General features: G+C 36.3%; 1 protein-coding gene across 1 annotated transcript in view; it reads left to right on the plus strand.

The window, feature by feature from the left end:
* Positions 1-18,767, plus strand: part of LOC150109767 (bestrophin homolog 17-like) — a 226,406-nt gene that overhangs the window by 66,428 nt on the left and 141,211 nt on the right. The window contains exons 4-5 of the mRNA XM_090409019.1: positions 5,490-5,567; positions 12,754-12,909. Coding sequence (XP_090265145.1) covers positions 5,490-5,567; positions 12,754-12,909 — 234 coding nt within the window. The remainder of the gene's footprint in view (positions 1-5,489; positions 5,568-12,753; positions 12,910-18,767) is intronic.

Below are 18,767 nucleotides of genomic sequence, written 5' to 3' on the forward strand. Positions count from 1 at the left end.
TATATATATATATATATATATATATATATATGTATATATATATATATATATATATATATATATATATATATATATATATATATATATATATATGCGTGTGTCTGTTACGGTTAAAGTGATAAATCCGGATATTATTAATAATTACCGGTTAAAGTGAATAATTTATGAGAATTGATCACTTTAACCGGTTAAAGTGAATAATTCCTAGAGGAGTCTGGTAAATGTAATAAAAACATGTTTATAGGTTTTGTATATAGGTTTTCATTCTCAATAGAAATTATAACAGCTTAAGTTAGGTTATGTTAGTTTATAATGAAAAAAGTAAGGAATGTACTTCATTTGCTCTCAATGAAATCAGAAATCATTATAGACTAACCTAACCTAACCTTTATCGGTTAGGTTAGTTTATAATGATTATAATGATTGTAATTTATAATCATTATAAACTAACCTAACCTAGCCTTGAATGTCGCATGTCGAACCAGAGTGTAGTCGTACTTTTCGTGGGCAGATTAATGGGGATGAAAGACAAACGTTGTTGTGGGCGAGCTTAATGATTGCGGGCAGAGAAATGGGGATAACAAATAAAAGTTGTTGTGAGCAGATGAATGGGAATTATAGACGTCGTTGCTGTACCTCTTTCCTCATCAATGGAGAAAAACACTGATCAGTTCTTCTCTGATTTATCTATTATCCCCATTCATCTGCCCACAACAACTTTTATTTGTTATCCCCATTTCTCTGCCCGCAATCATTAAGCTCGGCCCACAACAACGTTTATCTTTTACCCCCATTAATCTGCCCACGACAAACCACGACTACACTCTGGTTGGACATGCGACATCCAGGTTATTTTAGGTTAGGTTAGTTTACATTGAATTCTGATTTCTGATTTCATTGAGTGCAAAAGACATACTTTCACTTACTTTTTTCATTAAAAAATAACCTAACCTAGCCTAACCAGATATAATTTCTATTGAGAATGAAAAGCTATATACAAAACCGACAAACGTGTTTTTATTGCATTTACCAGACTCCTCTAGGAATTATTCACTTTAACCGGTAATTATTAATAATAACCGGATTTATCACTCTAACCGTAACACACACACACACACACACACACACACACACACACACACACACACACACACACACACACACACACACACACACACACACATATATATATATATATATATATATATATATATTTTTTTTTTTTTTAAAGAATTCAATGACTAAAACCGAGATTTAAGTAAAAAGGTTTTAATATTACACAACTAGTTTCGGCGTGTAACAGCCTTCATCAGGTGACATAAAAGAAAGAAAAAAAAACACTAAAACACTGAAGCTTAAATAAACGATGAACAACATGGAGAGTCTCTATACATAATTGACATTAAAACCTTGTGGTAGTATTTAAAGCTATTCTTTCGTTTGTTGTATTGTTGGGAAGGTGCGTGCTAGTAGCATCTCATGAACGCCAGTACATGATTACAGCTGATTGACTATCTAGGAGGTTGTAGCTCAAGTTATTATTTAGATGAACAGGATTGAAGATGATTCTCTAGATTCTACGATTTTTCTCTCTAGTTCATCATTGCAACGGAAGATATTAGTAGATTTTTCCCAGCGGACTGTGTGACTTTGGTTTTCATTATTAGGATTAGCGGAGAAAAGGATATATGACTTGATAATGCACTCTCTCGCTGTCTCTTGTAAGTAATGTCCTCATCTGTTCTTCCATACGCAATTCGACAGATTTGTCTGTCTGCCCAAAATAAGGAATATCACAATCACACAATATTTTATATACATCAGGGTATTTAAGATGATGATGACAAGGTTTGGGGTGGTTTATTAAGAAACGGATTTTTGGAAGTGGAGTGAACAAAGTTCAGATATTGTAGTTTCTAAGAAAATACAATATCAGAACCTGAACTCTGAAGATTATTTGAAGATACTCTGAAGATTACCCTCTGAAGATAATCCTCAACTCTGAAGATTACCAGAATAAAATGCTTGAATTACTACAAAATGATACCTACTCAATACTCGAAAGAAATCCAACTCGTGAACTTCAAAATCGTACAAACAACTTATTAAATACAGCCACCGAATCATCGCGAAACGTTCGCTTATCTCTACGCTCTCTCCATCCGTTAATTCCTCGCATAAATGGTGTTCCTAAAATCCATAAAGAGAACACCCCACTACCCCATTGTAGAAGGTATCAATTCTCCGACGTACAATCTCTCAAAATATCTTGCCGAATACCTCAAACGTTTTTCAGCCAAGTCGCCATCCTTTATCAAGGACACTACAGAATTTGTTTCATACATCAAGAATATAACAGTTAATGAAGATGAAATCATGTCTAGCTTGGACATAACTTCTTTGTTCTCTAATGTTCCAACAGATGAAGTCCTAACATTATTCAAGGACAAGTTATCCAAAAAAATGTTAGCCTTGCTGACACATTGCATCAAGTCCGGTTACTTCAGATTTCAAAATACTATATACAAGCAAAATCATGGGCTGGCTATAGGTAATCCTTTATCCCCTGTACTCGCAAATATTTACTTAGAGGACTTTGAAACAAAGCTATCTCTTCCTTTATTTTAACACCTAAAGTTTGGAAATGCTATGTAGATGACGTCTTCATTATTTGAAGCCATGGACATGATTCCCTTATGGTTTTCCTCGAACATTTCAATAGCCGACATCGAAGTATTAAGTTTACTGCCGAGCTTGAAACGGATAATTCCCTGCCTTATCTTGATGTCAAACTGACCCGCTCTTCTGGTAAACTCAAAATATCGATATATAGAAAGCTCATACATACCTACAGATATCTGCATAGTCAGTCCCATCACTTCCCTCCTCATAAGCTTGGAATAATTTCCACCTTGGGACATAGAGCGCGTTCTCTTCTGGATGACCCAAATGAACTTCTTACAGAAATAAACCATCTCAAAACTTCTTTCAAAGTTAATGGATATTCCAAGAGAATCATTGAAGGATTCCTTCTTAATCTCCTAGACATCGCTCAGAAGAAACAAATAGATTCAAAGGCAATATATCTATTCCTTACATAAGTACAGTTTCACATAAATTAGCAAAATTTCTAAGAAAATACAATATCAGAACTTTGTTCACTCCACTTCCAAAAATCCGTTTCTTGATAAGCCACCCAAAACTTTGTCATTATCATCTTAAATACCCTGATGTATATAAAATATTGTGTGATTGTGATATTCCTTATTTTGGGCAGACAGACAAATCTGTCGAATTGCGTATGGAAGAACACATGAGCGACAATTACTTACAAGAGACAGCGAGCCAGTGCAATATCAAGTCATATCCTTTTCTCGGCTAATCCTAATGATGAAAGCCAAAGTCATAAAGTCTGCTGGGAAAAATCTACTAACATCTTCCGTTGCAATGATGAACTAGAGAGAAAAATCGTAGAATCTAGAGAAATCATCTTCAATCCTGTTCATCTAAATAATAACTTGAGCTACAACCTCCCAGATAGTCATTCAGCTGTAATCATGTACTGTCGTTCACGAGATGCTACTAGCACGCACTTTCCCAACAATACCACAAACGAAAGAACAGATTTAAATACAACCACAACATTTGAATGTCAATTATGTATAGAGACTCTCTAAGTTGTTCAAAGTTTATTTAAGCTTCAGTGTTTTAATGTTTTTTCTTTCTTTTATAATGTCACCTGATGAAGGCTGTTACACGCCGAAACTAGTTGTGTTTTAATATTAAACCTTTTTACTTAAATCTCGGTTTTAGTCATTCAATTAGTTTTAAAAAATATGTATGTTAACCGAGCCGAGTCAATGATCATTCTTTCATATATATATATATATATATATATGAGAAGGTTGTAAACTTCTTGTAGAATATTAGTTCCAGAAGAGAGAGGGGTTAGATGATTTAGAAACCGTGCTTACAGGAACCAGACATGGAACTTTTTAAAGCTGCTCAGAAACGTATCTAGCAACTAAACACTTCAGAATTCCAGAAACTTACTTAGCAACTAAAGACATTTACAAGCATTTATGCTATCATAGTACTCGAAACCCTGCTCGTTTGGTACAGAGTAGAGTTTCGGGTACAGCGGATACAGCGTCCAGCCAGGGTTACAAATATCGAACTGTTTAACTGTATTTTGATGAAAGATGCCTGCTAATTTTCAGAGCATGAGTGCACTGACATCCACTTCATTAGCGATTCTTTTGCCGGAAGTATTAGACTCGCTGTTGAGGAATATTATCTACGATTTCTTGATCGTAATTGTCCCAGTCGCAGTTTTCAATACGGTATCCATCGCCATTTACGGAAAGCAGTAAGGTTGCAGGTGAACTTGACATTAATAATCAAGTTCAAAATAATGTTATGCGAGCAGAATAAGTAGAAGGTAAACATTTCGAGTAGCTATTATATAACTCTTTCTTTGTTACATCACGATTTGTGACAACCAACCGTTTATTTGACAATCAGATAAACGAGTGTGGGTTTGGCAAATGCCCGTGAAATGCCTTATGTCTTTTGGAGCATTCTAACTGTGAAGTTTGCTGTTCCAACAGATATGCAGCTCTCAATAATGCAATGCTTCCAATGCAGTGGTATGTTTTTCTGAACAGACCCCCTCTTTTTTTTATGGGAAGGGACAAAGTGCAAAACAAAGTAAAATACAAACCAAAGTGGCATCCATCTCCATCAGCATGGATTGGATATACTATAGATCGAAAATGCCTGGCAGGAAATTACCAGTATATATTGACTCTCTCTCTCTCTCTCTCTTTCTCTTTCTTTACACACACACACACACACACACACACACACACACACACACACACACACACACACACACACACACACACACACACACACACACAGGAGGGAGAGAGAGAGAGAGAGAGAGAGAGAGAGAGAGAGAGAGAGAGAGAGAGAGAGAGAGAGGGTATATATTGACTCTCTCTCTCTCTCTCTTTCTTTACACACACAGACAGGAGGGAGGGGGGGGCAACACTCTACACATTACAAGCAAACTGGCTGGTGCACATATCAAATTGGGAAATATAGCACACCAACACTATGAACATTTGATTAAATGTCTTCTCCTAATAAAATTTAGCTTAAGCTTGGGTGGCGCAACGCCTAATAGTCTTGTGCTCAGTAGTAAACAATGTTTAAATTAGTATCTTATTTAAAAAATGCATTATAGTAATTCCTGAAGTGTAGCCTGCAACGCGCTCTACCAGGTAATGTATTTCTAGCTCTATAAAAGTTAATCTCTGCAAGCAGTATTTAACATATGACAGGTGTGTCTTCCCGATTAAAAAAAAAACACTCATAATAAAATTGTATCAAAATTCAATAGACATTATTACTTTTTTTTTGTACTAATAATGTTATTGTCAGATCAATTAAGTCCAAAACTAATAATGCTGCTTTTCTTTTAGGAGTTCAACGAATTTAGGTCTAAATGTGGATTGCTATGGGGCTATGATTGGATAAGTGTGCCTTTGGTGTATACACAGGTAAGTATCATCATGATACACTTTCTAATCACTTTTATTTTCAGGTATTGGCATATGTGCAATTAAAGGCCGATGCAATAATGTCCAAGTTTACCAGTGTATTAGTATGTACAAAATTTACGAATTTATAGTATTTTTGATTGGAATGAGAGTGTAGCAATGTATTTGCTGTGTGGCCAGTGCCGTGACTTTTTATGAGGCTTGATAATTTTCATGAAAAGCTGGAAGCTATAGGTTATACAGCATTTCTAAGGAAGTTTCGTTTTTTTTCTTTTAATACAAATTTAATTTTAATTTTAATTCAGTTTTAATACAAACCCATTAAAAATGCCTCGTGCAGTTTGAAAATTTTCATAACGTACGTAACAAAAGCGGTCTGTTAAAAAGATGTTACAAATGCAATGTAGTGTAGTTTAGTATACTAAGAGTGTGATGCATTTATTTGAAGATCCACAAACTTACATGTGCTCAGACATTTTATCGTTATTGTAAGTGTTTTTCGTTCAAATTAATCAATGCTAGATTTGATGCACTATCTATAAGTACTTATAGTGCATCAAATCAGTTATTTTTACAATTAAAAATTAGCCACATTGTAAGTGCCCACTATAACTACCATGCGAAGTAAAGATGGAAGCAACAAACACCGACTACGAAAGTGTACCTCGAATTTCGTCAGCGAAGCACCGTCGATCACCGACAAACCCAACGACAATATAAAGTACCGCAGCTGTAAAATCGATGTTATCGAAAAATAAAAAAAAAAAGTGTACGCTTTCTGTTGCCACTGGCAACATACTTCCTGTGCTAAATTAGGTGAATCGGCGCAGAAGCTATTCAGCTTCTAAACTTAGGCAAACGAATTGAAAACCTCGAACATCTTAATACTATAATCAAAACCGTCTCTTCCTAAATCCGAACGCTGGAAGCTAAACTCGAGGTACTAGACGATCAGAGCTGCAACGCAAGTGCACCTTTGACAGCTAACTCCGCATTTTACTTGCATCAACAGTACATGACTCGATCGAAGCCGAAAACAGATTCAACGCCGTTATTTTGAACTTTCCGGCGGAAAATGGTAAATCACTAAAAGAAGACATCAGAAAATTAGCAGAAGAATGTAGCCATAATTCTAGAAATATCGTTAGGTGCCATCGTTTCGGACCCATAAATAAAAGAAAGGACGGAAAAAACTTTCCACGTCTCGTGAAAGTGACCCGTCACACACCGACAAGCACATCTAAATTAATAACAGCGATTAATAACAAGTTCAAGGACACTTTCCCCCCCAATCGCGCATATGTGCTCGATCTGACTTAACATTCGCCCAACGAGAACAAGGACGTCATCTTCGAAGAGAACTTGAAGAAAAACGCTAAAATGGAGACAACAGTTGGATCATCCGCTAACAAGTTAAATTAGTGCAAAAACCAAGTGAAACCACTAGCAGCCACCATGGAGATCAGTATACAGGCACTACATAGGAAATGGGGAATACCCTTGCAGTCAAATATATGCCCAACTGCACCTTGAACATCCACTTCACGAACATACTTCACTAGCCAGCCTGGCTGGCCGAGTGGCAGCGGATCCGCTCTTCAGCCAAAGAGCTGTGGGTTCGAATCCCGCCGTGGGTATAGATGTTTGTGATTGTCTGTTAAAATGGTGGTGGTCGGCGGCTGATGGCGTTGGTGTAGTTGCAGTCAGTTACTGGATTGAGTGGTGGAGACAGAGTTGCAGAGCAAGCGCCTTCCCCTGATGAGTCTTTGGACTCCCTGGAGGCGTCAAATAATAATAATAATAATAATAATAATAATACGTGGCCTCAACTTCAACCTTAATAGTTCTGCTATTATCTTCAATCTACCAAACCCCACCTATCCTTTTTTGCAGAAACTCAAATCTCACATTCTACTAGCACTTGGTCGAGTGGTTAGCGCATCCGCTCTCCAGCCAAGCGGCTGCTGGTTCGAATCCGAAATACGTGGCTTCAACTCCAACCTTAAGAGTGTCTGCTATTATCTTCAGTCTACCAAACCCCACCTATCCTTTTTTCCGCATTTGCTCTCCAGCCAAGGGGCTGCGAGTTCGAATACCGTGTAGGCATGTTTGTTTGTGATTGTCTTCCACCTTCATTCACCCAAGTATAGATACGCTCTCCTAATATTAACTGGGCCACCATGGGAGCAGTAGACCGAAACCTCCCTCAATGGGAGAAGCCTTCACCCTGCAGTGGGTAGAAAAACAGACTGGTCAATATATATATATATATATATATATATATATTATTAAAGTTTAGCAAAAAAAAACTTATTTTTATTTATATTTATTTAATTAGTTTTGTTTATTTATTTATTGCACAATTAGGATTGATGAAATAGCTTTAATAGAAGATAAAGTAAATTGTGAACTGTGGTTGACCGAGTTAAAGTCTGCAAGTCACAGTACAAAGGAGATTTAGAACTCATTACAACAAAGATTCACCACATAGGAATTCCATAACCAACTGAATAAGTCTTGCAATGATAAACCACGATCTGGTGGCCAAGTGTAAGTGAGGAAAGCGTGGGATCTGTAGAACAATCCTTATTGCAAGTCCTCAGAAACCAATGAAACAGCCATTTTGGAGCTAGCTGAGTATTCGTTACTTAAGTTGCGTAATATTCTCAGAATGAAACTTTACATGAAAACCTACAACATTCACGTTCACCAAATGTTGCTGGAAGAAGATGACGACACACGATTGATTTTCTGTCACAATTTAATGAAAAACGTGACAGTAATGCTTCATTTATTGACCATTTAATGTTTTCTGACGAAGTAACATTTCACAATAGTGGTGAGGCTAACAGACATATCTGCTGTATATGGAGTCAATGAAAAGCTAGATGAGATTCCCCTGAGGTCAATGTCTAGTGTGCATAATTTCCTAACATATTTAGACTTATAAGTGATACAGGGTTTCAGAACGATGACGCACTATGTCACTTTGCTGTCAGTCTTAGGCAGTTTATGAATGAAAATTTTCCTAACAGATGGATTAGAAGAGGTTGCAGATCTCTTGGCCACTACGTTCACCAGACTTGAGCCCACTAGGTTTTTCCTATGGGAAACATATTAAGACTATCATTTTTTCAACAAAAGCTCACTTTTTAGACGATCTGGGGACTATGATTACTAATGAGATTCAGGATATTACGGAAAGCCAGCAAAGGTTGGTCGATTCGTAGAGCCGCTGCTACTAATGGCTTAAGCAAGTTTGAGCGCGGTTAGTAGTTGGAAGGAGATCAATCATTCGATGCTGTTGGCACACTCTCCCTCGATGAGTCTTTGGACTTCCTGGAGGTGTCACATAATAATAATAATAAAAATAATAAAAAACAAAACTGTACAACTTCAGAATCGTATCTCGGTTTGCATACGTAATGACGATGACATGTCGAGAATTAACAATTCCAAGAATAAATGCATGTAAAAACTGTAATAAATTCTGTCACTTATCCTTTTTTTTTTTTTCAGATTGATTTTATCATGTATAGAACATAAGTTAAGAAAATTTAAAACTACAGGATTTAAAATGACTGTAATGATTGTAAACTGCACGTTTGGTTTTGCTCAGTGGCGGCCCGTACATAAGCACTGCAACACTGCAGCATCCCCAAGGAAAAAATGAAAAAATTAAATTTTGTTTGTGTTTATAATTAATTACAATGCTTACAACATTATATAAATGCAGTAGAACATGTTAAAGGTTACAGCTTATGTTTTCACATTGATTGAATAGTTAATTATTGGAATTGTTCGATTAACACTTAAGATTACAAATAAATGCACTGCGATCTAACGCCGATATTCGTTTGCGCTTGTCATTGCACGTTACGTCATTCCCAACTATAACTGCTCAAACGGCAATGTATCTGTAGTATGCTTCCGCGCGTTATTTCTGTGAGTTATGAAACGTTTATTATTGCTGTGTGTGTGCGTGGTGAATTATTTTTTGTAAATCTTATTTTATTTTGTTAAAATAACATATAATTATTTATTTATTATAGATACAGGGCTGAATTATGACGAGTGTCACTGTTGAAAATACGAAAAGAATAATATTTTTTCATTTGTTTCGTGTAACGATAATTGCGATCTAACGCCGATATTCGTTTGCGCTTGCACGTTACGTCATACGATACACTGCCTTTTGGGCAGTGTATCATATGATGATACACTGCCTTCCGCGCGTTATTTCTGAGATGTGAAGCGTTTATTATTGGCGCGTGTTCATGGTGAACTATTTTTTGTAAATTTTCTTATTTTATTTTGTTAAAAGAACATATAATTATTTATTTATTATAGATACAAAGCTGAATTATGACGAGTATCGCTGTTGAAAATACGAAAAGAATTATATTTTTTCATTTATCGTTACACGAAACAAATGCACTGCGATCTAACGCCGATATTCGTTTGCGCTTGTCATTGCTATTGATACGAAACTTTTATTATTGGTGTTTGTTCGTGATGAGGATGAAATATTTTTAGTGAAGCAAATTTTTAATATGTAAATTTATTTATTAATAAATTCGTTACTGATTAGGGGGGAAAAAGTTTTTTTTTGGTATATGCAGCATCCCCACTTAAAATTTTCGCCAGCTGCCACGGGTTTTGCTCCTTCGGAAATCTTTGCACAATTCTGCATTCTGCAAGGAATCAATTCTGTTTCCTTTTGTAAAGTAACGTGTTTGTTACAGTAGGTAGAAACACACGCACGCACACACGCACGCACGCACGCACGCACACACACAACTAACGAAGTATCTTGGCCCCCTTCATCATATTCTAATCAGATCTGAATCATATTTCTGATCGCATATTGCATATTCTGCATTGAATGTTAGTTTAAATGCATTAGTTTGTAAAATATGTCTTGATGTTTTCATTTCGTAGTCTTTACTATGTCGTAGTCTCGTTAGTTTTTTTTTTCCTTTGGTGTATTGCAAATATCAGCAATGGTTTATTATTCCAACGCTCAAATAGATTATTCTGTTGTTCTCTCTTATAATCGAATGTCTTTCCTATTGCTTTTAGAGGATCTTCTGAGCCTCCGTAGCTCAGTCGTTATAGACGAACCCCTATAATCGGAAAGACCTGGGTTCGATTCCCGTCCATGAGGTGAGAAACTTTTATCTGGTTTCTTTCGACTAAAGGTGAGTTACCGGTCTCATACGGATGTAGGGGGATTTTTTCACCTGGAAACTCGTGTTTTTCGTCCCTCAGATCAGGCAAACCAGCCCGTGAACACACACGGATTTACAGTCATAGAGAGAGAGAGGAATCGAATGCTTTCTTGTAGTCTATCTACGCCATGTTTACGTTAGGTTTTCGTCTTTTTGAATTTTCCAGGAGCATTTTATCAATACTGAGCTGATCTTTTAGTTTGATTCCTGTAGCCCAATGGCTGCTGATGCCCAGTATCTCAAACTTATGCGCTATACTCTACAAAACTCTCATATCATCATCTTCATCATTACCGTCAATTCCTTGATATGTACCATCAAGAGGTAAACAAATCACTTGATAGTAATACATAAAAAGTTTACATTATCACTAATTTCTCATCAATAATTTTTCTTCAGTCTTGTCTATTTGTAAGTATTTAAGTATTTTCATGTTTTTATACTTCATTCTTCTAAAGCACTTCTAAGTGCATCAATCCATCCATCCAGCTGTGGTCTTCCTGTAGCCATTTTTCCGGATATCTTTGCGTCACATATCTGTTTTATTAATCTCATTTTCTTTCTCATTCTGTTTATATGGCCATTCCACCTTAGGTTAGCTTTACTCACACATTCCTGAATTATAAAATTCAAATTTCTTCCTGATTTCTTCAGATCTTCACACTACAGTCGTTGTAGGATTCAAGTAATTTTTTTAAAGTAGAGAAAAGTGATAACAGACTACGGAATTTAGAATTCAGTTTCTAAGAACAGTGTTTTTTTGTTTTATTGAGTTTCTTCTGAACAAAAAAAAAAATAAATAAATAAAAAAATAAAAAAAAAAACATTTTTAACCTGAACAGTTTATTTTGAATGCTGTCGTGTAATATTCTTTAATATATATATATATATATATATATATATATATATATATATATATATATATATATATATATATATATATATATATATATATATATATATATATATATATATATATATATATACAGGGTGTTCGGGATAAATTTGACAGTTTCGTAAGTAAGGAAAAAGAAAATCTTCTTTGTATCTATTAAATTTAATGAATTGACAAAAAAACATTACATTACAGGCAGAGTTAATTACAATACTATCAACAAGATTTACTCAAAATAACCACCATTAGCATCGATCACAGCTTCAATTCTGCTTCGGAACCTCGAACAAGCTGATGCTACAGTCTCCCTGGGAAGGGCCGCAAAAACTGTTTTAATTTTATCCATTAACTGGGCTTTTGTATTACTGGAAGTGCGATTGGTGTCTTTTTCAACTGCGCCCCATACAAAATAATCCATGGGGTTAAGGTCTGGGGAGTTTGGAGGCCAAACATTTGGACTGGTGAAGTCGTAGAAATTTTCAGACAACCATTTTTGACTTTTCCCAGAGGTGTGGCAAGGGGCCGAATCCTGCTGCCATACATACGGCCTACCATTGGCTACCCTTGTTATCCAGGGCTTGACTACAGTTAGCAACTCCACGAACAAAGCCCGAATTCCAATGCCAGGGTTCTTCAACACCTGTTCCTGCAGATTTGCGAGGAATTCTGCTGTACGAACGCAATCAGATCGTCTGCTAGGGGTCTTTCTTCTTGCTACATCCTCGTAGTCACCATTGCAAGTCTCTAGTTCATGCCTGATTGTTTTTACTGTATTCAGGGAGCATTGGGCAGCAGTCGTAATATCCTTATTTTGATGGCGGGCACGAATCATCATGATACAAGTTATTCTCTTCCATGATTCAGGTGGGTTCCAGCTATCCATCCTTTCTGACATCTTGTATATGAATGAAGAAGGGTCCAAACTTTTAAATGAAGAGAAGTGTGTGTTAATACATGTAACTTACGGAAAAATATAATTAATTATAAATATGTCAAATTTATCCCGAACACCCTGTATATATAGCTTTATTTTATTTTATTTATTTTTTTTTTTATCCAGGTTGTTACCTTAGCAACATATGCGTTTTTCGTAGCTTGCATCTTTGGACGCCAGTATGTAGAAAATCCAGAACAAGGCATGATTGGCTATAAATTTGAATATTACATCCCCGTGTTTACCATTTTTCAGCTGTTCTTCTATATGGGACTTCTCAAGGTATTTATATATAAACGCGCTGTATTGCTTTATTCAAAATAACTTTGATAGTTTATTGAGTGCTTGTAATTACGTCTCCCACTCTCTATAGATGTTGTTTCATTATATATTTTGTCTCCTGCTGATGTGCTAATGCTACCATCCAAAATTTTTATTTTTCTAAAATATATAAAACTGCAATTATCATCATTATCAATTTCCTGATATGTACCCCCAAGGGATGTTCAGGTCACCATGACATCAATACATGATTAAGTTTACATTATTAGTAATCTCCTATCAACAATTGTGAGTACTCCAACACTGCTATAATAACATTCTATGCGTCTGAGGCACTTCTTACCGAATTAATCCATTTAGTTGATCTTTCTCTAGGTCTCTTTCCTGCCATCCTAACATCAAACGCCTGTTTTGTTAACCTTTCCTCCTCCATTTCAATTAAATGGCCATGCCACCTTAGATCATGTGATTATTTCGCCTTAGACATTATGGTGCCACTTTAGATAACCTAACACATTCTTGAATGCTAACATTGTCAAATTTCTTTCTAATATCTTCATGTTTAATATTATTTTGCCATTGATGTCATCGGTTTACTCCCCTTAACTTTCTCCGAATCTTCATATGTGGTTTCCATTCTGATCAAGTGCTTTATTCCTAACCCAACTTTCAGATCGATCACTTAAACTTGGTTTGAACACTTTCTTGTACACTGCTAGTTTGGTGTTTTAAATAATTTCTCTCTTATTTTTAAATAAATTTATTCAACTTGCTACCATTGCCAGCTTTGCTTATCCTGTTATCTATTTCCATATTTAATTTACCATCTTCACTAAAAACTGCGCCTAAATAGCTGGAATATTTCTCTTGTACTATAGGATCTCCATTCAGAATGCAGCTGAAGTTTTCTGTGCTCCTGCCTATTTTCAAAGGTTTGGTCTTTTAGTTCCTGATTTTCTTGCCAAATTTGTTACAGCTGTTATTCAATTTAGTTAGGGAATCCTGGATACTTGAACTAGATGTGTTTAGGAGTCCACCATCATCTGCATAAAGCAGAGCTAAGTTTGACATCTCCAATTCTATTATCCGGCCTAATTCCACTTTCGTTCATGTGATCCAGATACATGATGAATAAGAGTGGAGATAATGTGCATCCTTATCTTACTCCTGATTTTACATCAAACTATTTTCCTGTATTTCCTTCAATTCTAACTGCTGACTGACAACTTAAATATAAGCTATGTATTGCTCTGTATAATATTCATTCATGCCATATAATTGTACTGTTTTAAAAAGCTTTTCTTTGAGCACCTTGTCGTATGCCTTTTCCAGATCTACAAAACTTAAGTGCAGATCCTTGTTATATTTTCACGATTTCTCAACTAGTTGTCTTAAACATCTGAAGTTGTCAAGAACATCTGATCTTGACAATCTCTATTTGGCCTGAACCCAGCTTGTTCTTCTCCAAGTTTCTCTTCCACAATCTTTCTCAATCTCTTTTCAACTACGCGTATGCTTGCATAAATCTTACCTGGAACACTTAGTACAGAAATTCCTCTGTATTCTCACATTTAGTTTTATTCCTTTTTTTTATTTTTTAGAGCTCCCGATAATGGGAGCTCTACTCCAATTATCGGGAATTCGCTCTTCTGACTTTATGCCTCAATATTTAAGAATTTTTGGTCGAATATCATCTATTCCACCTGCTTTTGTACATTTCGAGTTTTTCTACTTGAAGTAATGATATGTACATTACATTTCTTTTGAAAATTTTCTAGTATGGTTCTGTCACTGTTTGTTTCGTTTAACAGTCTTTCAAAGTGCTTACTCCAGATATCTAGGATATCCTAGTTTTCGTGTCACATTTATCATTTTTGATTCCTTTTTCAGTACTTTTCCTCCGTGTCATAGCTTCTTTAATTTACTCCAGAACATTTTGCCAACTTCCTGATATTTATTTTCTGTGTTCTTACCAAAGTCTTTCGATGACTTTTGTTTAGCTACTTTTTCACATAGCTTAACTCTCTTACGTTTTTCTCTGCATTCATTTAGGACATCTACTATTTATTTGCTAGGAACTTTCAGTATGCTTTCTTCTTCTTTTTAACTTCCTGTGTCCACCATAATGTTCTTATTTGTCTATCCTTGCAGACATCTTCACCACATACCTCCCTAGCTGAATTAATCGGTGTCTTTTTCAGAATTTGTTACTGAGACTCCAAAATTGATTCCTGTTTTCAATTTGTATCAATGTTTCTTCAAAAATGTTTATATAGTTGAGTCTCCAATTTACCTGTAAAAGCTGCTCAACATGAACTCTTTTTAAAACTTTCTTACATACTCTTCTTTTCAATGTAATATCCAGATTTATCCTGCTTTGCACTAAGTAATGGTCATTTCCAATTCAAAATCCTCTGTACAATCTTATCCTGAATGAACATGATATCACGATCAAGAATGGCATACTCACTAAGGCTTTTCTTATTTCTTGTATTTTCTCTCCACATGTGCACATATTTATATCCGAACACGGTGTTAGTAATGGCTAGTACGTGGCTTGATGAAAAATCAGGCAAATATTTATTATTAGCTTTGGCCTTTTCCCCAAATTTTTTCTAAACATTTCTTTGTGTCTGGCGGGATTCATTTCCTGCTCTGCTGTTTAGATCTCCAACAAGGACCACTTTTTCCATTTTCTTTATGTCAGCGGCCTGTTCTAATTACTCAAAAATATTTCCACTTCTTCCTTAAAAGAACCTTCTGTAGGACCAGAGGCACGAATAAGTTTCATTGTCCGTTTCCACAATTTGAAGTTTGCCCACATAACTCTACCTCAAACTGCCTTCCAATCAAATTTATCTTCTCATTTGGTGTTGAATGCTATTGCTACTCTTTCCTTTCCTTGCTCAAAAACAACATCCTGTAAATATGTAAGTTTCCTATCGTAATACCTATGATGTATTACGCAATACATATCACGTATTGCTTTTATTTTCAGTAACATAGAAGTGAAACCAATACATCATCAGTAACGGTAGCAACATCAACAGCAGTGGCGGCCGGTGAAAATTTTAAGTGGGGATGCTGCATATACCAAAAAAAAAAAACTTTTTTCCCCCTAATCAGTAACGAATTTATTAATAAATAAATTTACATATTAAAAAATTGCTTTACTAAAAATATTTCATCCTCACCACGAACAAACACCAATAATAAAAGTTTCGTATCAATAGCAATGACAAGCGCAAACGAATATCGGCGTTAGATCGCAGTGCATTTGTTTCGTGTAACGATAATTGAAAAAATATAATTCTTTTCGTATTTTAAACAGCGACACTCGTCATAATTCAGCTTTGTATCTGTAATAAATAAATAATTATATGTTATTTTAACAAAATAAAATAAGAAGATTTACAAACAATAGTTCACCACGAACAGGCGCCAATAAACGCTTCATATCTCAGAAATAACGTGTGGAAACATATATACCACTCTGTAACTAGCCCCTCAACTAAAAATCTAGAGCTCACAGGAATAGTAGTACCCACTACTTCAACTGGGAAACTAACACTTTATGCAGCTTACAACCCTCCATCAAAGAATCTATTATATTCAGATCTAGATGCCGTCCTAGGCAATAATGATCAAATCATCATTGCCGGTGATCTAAACGCAAAACACCCATCATGGAACAGTAAAACTACAAACAGAAATGGCTACACACTCTTTAGCTACTCCAGTTCAAATTATGCAGTGGTGGCAGGCCCTGCAGAACCAACCCATCACAGTACGTATGGTACAGCTGACATACTTGATATTGCTATATTACAAAATATTAAACTACAGTATAGCCTAGTCTCTTTAAACGAGCTGACATCTGATCATAACCCAATCCTGCTCCAGCTGGGTAAGCAAGAACAACTGCTGCCTCCTCCCCACTCCTTTATCTTATGGAAAAAACTTCCAGAAGTACTATCAGAACATATTGGACCTGTCCCTCACATCAGCTCCATAAAAGAAATTGAAAATGCTGTCAAACGTCTGACTCAGCAAATCACCTCAGCCATAAAGGTTGTCACCTCTACCAAAACCACTTTTAAGCCAAACAGACTCCCAGAAGACATCATGGATCTAATTAGGAACAAAAACAAAGCAAGGAAAAGGTACCACAACACCTGTGCACCTCAGGATAAGGGGATTCTCAACAAACTGAACAATGAAGTTAGAGAAGCACTTAAAGCTTATAGGAACAAAACTTGGGAAGCCAAACTAGCCTCTGTATCACCTGGCGATCACTCCATCTGGAACATATTAAGAAGTCTCAGAAACAAAAGCAAATCTCTTCCCCCACTCAAGTCAGACACGGGACTAGTACACACGGACGCAGAAAAAGCTGAAGAGATAGCAAAGAACCTAGAAAAACAATGTAGCCCTACATATGACAACTTGGATTTCAAACATGTCTATAAAATCCACCTCCATGTCAGACATGCACTGAAAGTCACCGATACCAGCAACAACATACCTCCAAACACCTCACCAGCGGAAATCTATGAAATTCTAAAGAAGCTAAAGAATAAAAAAGCCCCTGGCCCAGATGGCATAACAAATAGAGTAATAAAACTGCTGCCCCGAAGAGCTGTTGTACATCTCACCACCATAATCAACGCCATGTTCCGATTTAACTATTTCCCCAGCTATTGGAAAGTCGCAGATGTAGTCCCAGTGCATAAACCAGGTAAAGATCCACACCTGCCTGAAAGCTATCGACCCATCAGCCTAATCTCAAACTTAGGCAAAATTGCTGAAAAAATCATTCTCTCTAAACTCCACGCCTCAGTAAATGAGTTAAATATCATTCCTAAGGAACAATTTGGATTCAGACAACATCACAGTACTACTCAACAAATTTATAGGATAATTGAGTATATCACCACCGGATACAATTGGCACCAGCACACCGGAGCAGTCTTCCTTGACATAGCGAAAGCTTTTGACAAGATATGGCACTTGGGACTGCTACACAAACTCATTTCAGCAGGTATACCATCAAGTATCGTCCACCTAATGAAATCTTACCTCCAGGACAGACACATACAAGTCAAAATAAATGGTACAGTTTCAAGTCAGCGACGGATCTCTGCGGGAGTTCCTCAAGGTTCCCTATTGGCTCCGATCTTATTCTCAATATATATGGCAGACATCCCGCACAACCCAATGTCATCCATCTTAGCACTTTATGCGGACGACACAGCAGTTCTTGCCAGATCTCTACGACCTCATCTTGTCACTAAAAAGTTGCAAGAAAACCTACTACAACTAGAACATTGGTTCTCCAAATGGAGATTACAAGTGAATCCCCAGAAGAGTGTAGCAATACTTTTCACCAGAAGAATGGCAACTCCCATGGGGGACCTTTATCTTTTCAACACCAAAATCCCCTGGCAAACAGAAACAAAATATCTTGGAGTAATTCTGGACAAAAGATTAACGTTCAACCCACACACCAAAGCCTTATGTACGAAAGCATCTAAAACTATTGCACAACTTTACCCTCTAATAAATAGAAAAAGTAGACTGAATACCAGAATCAAAGTGCTCCTCTACCTGTTGACGATCCGCCCAATGTTGACATATGCCTCTCCAGCCTGGAGCCACACATCCAACTCCAACATCCTCAGACTGCAGAGAGTGCAAAATAAGTGTTTACGCATGATATTGGACGCACCGTGGTTCGTAAGGAACGTGCAACTGCATAGAGATACGAACATCCCTTACATCTACTCCTTCCTATTAACTACAGCAGAAAAATTTTTCTCAAAGATCTCTACTCACCCCAACGATCTAGTTAAACAAGC

Source organism: Typopeltis vanoorti, chromosome 1 (genome assembly GCF_054136105.1).
Source record: "Typopeltis vanoorti isolate ZY-2024b chromosome 1, IOZ_Tvanoo_1.0, whole genome shotgun sequence".
NCBI lineage: Eukaryota > Metazoa > Arthropoda > Arachnida > Uropygi > Thelyphonidae > Typopeltis > Typopeltis vanoorti.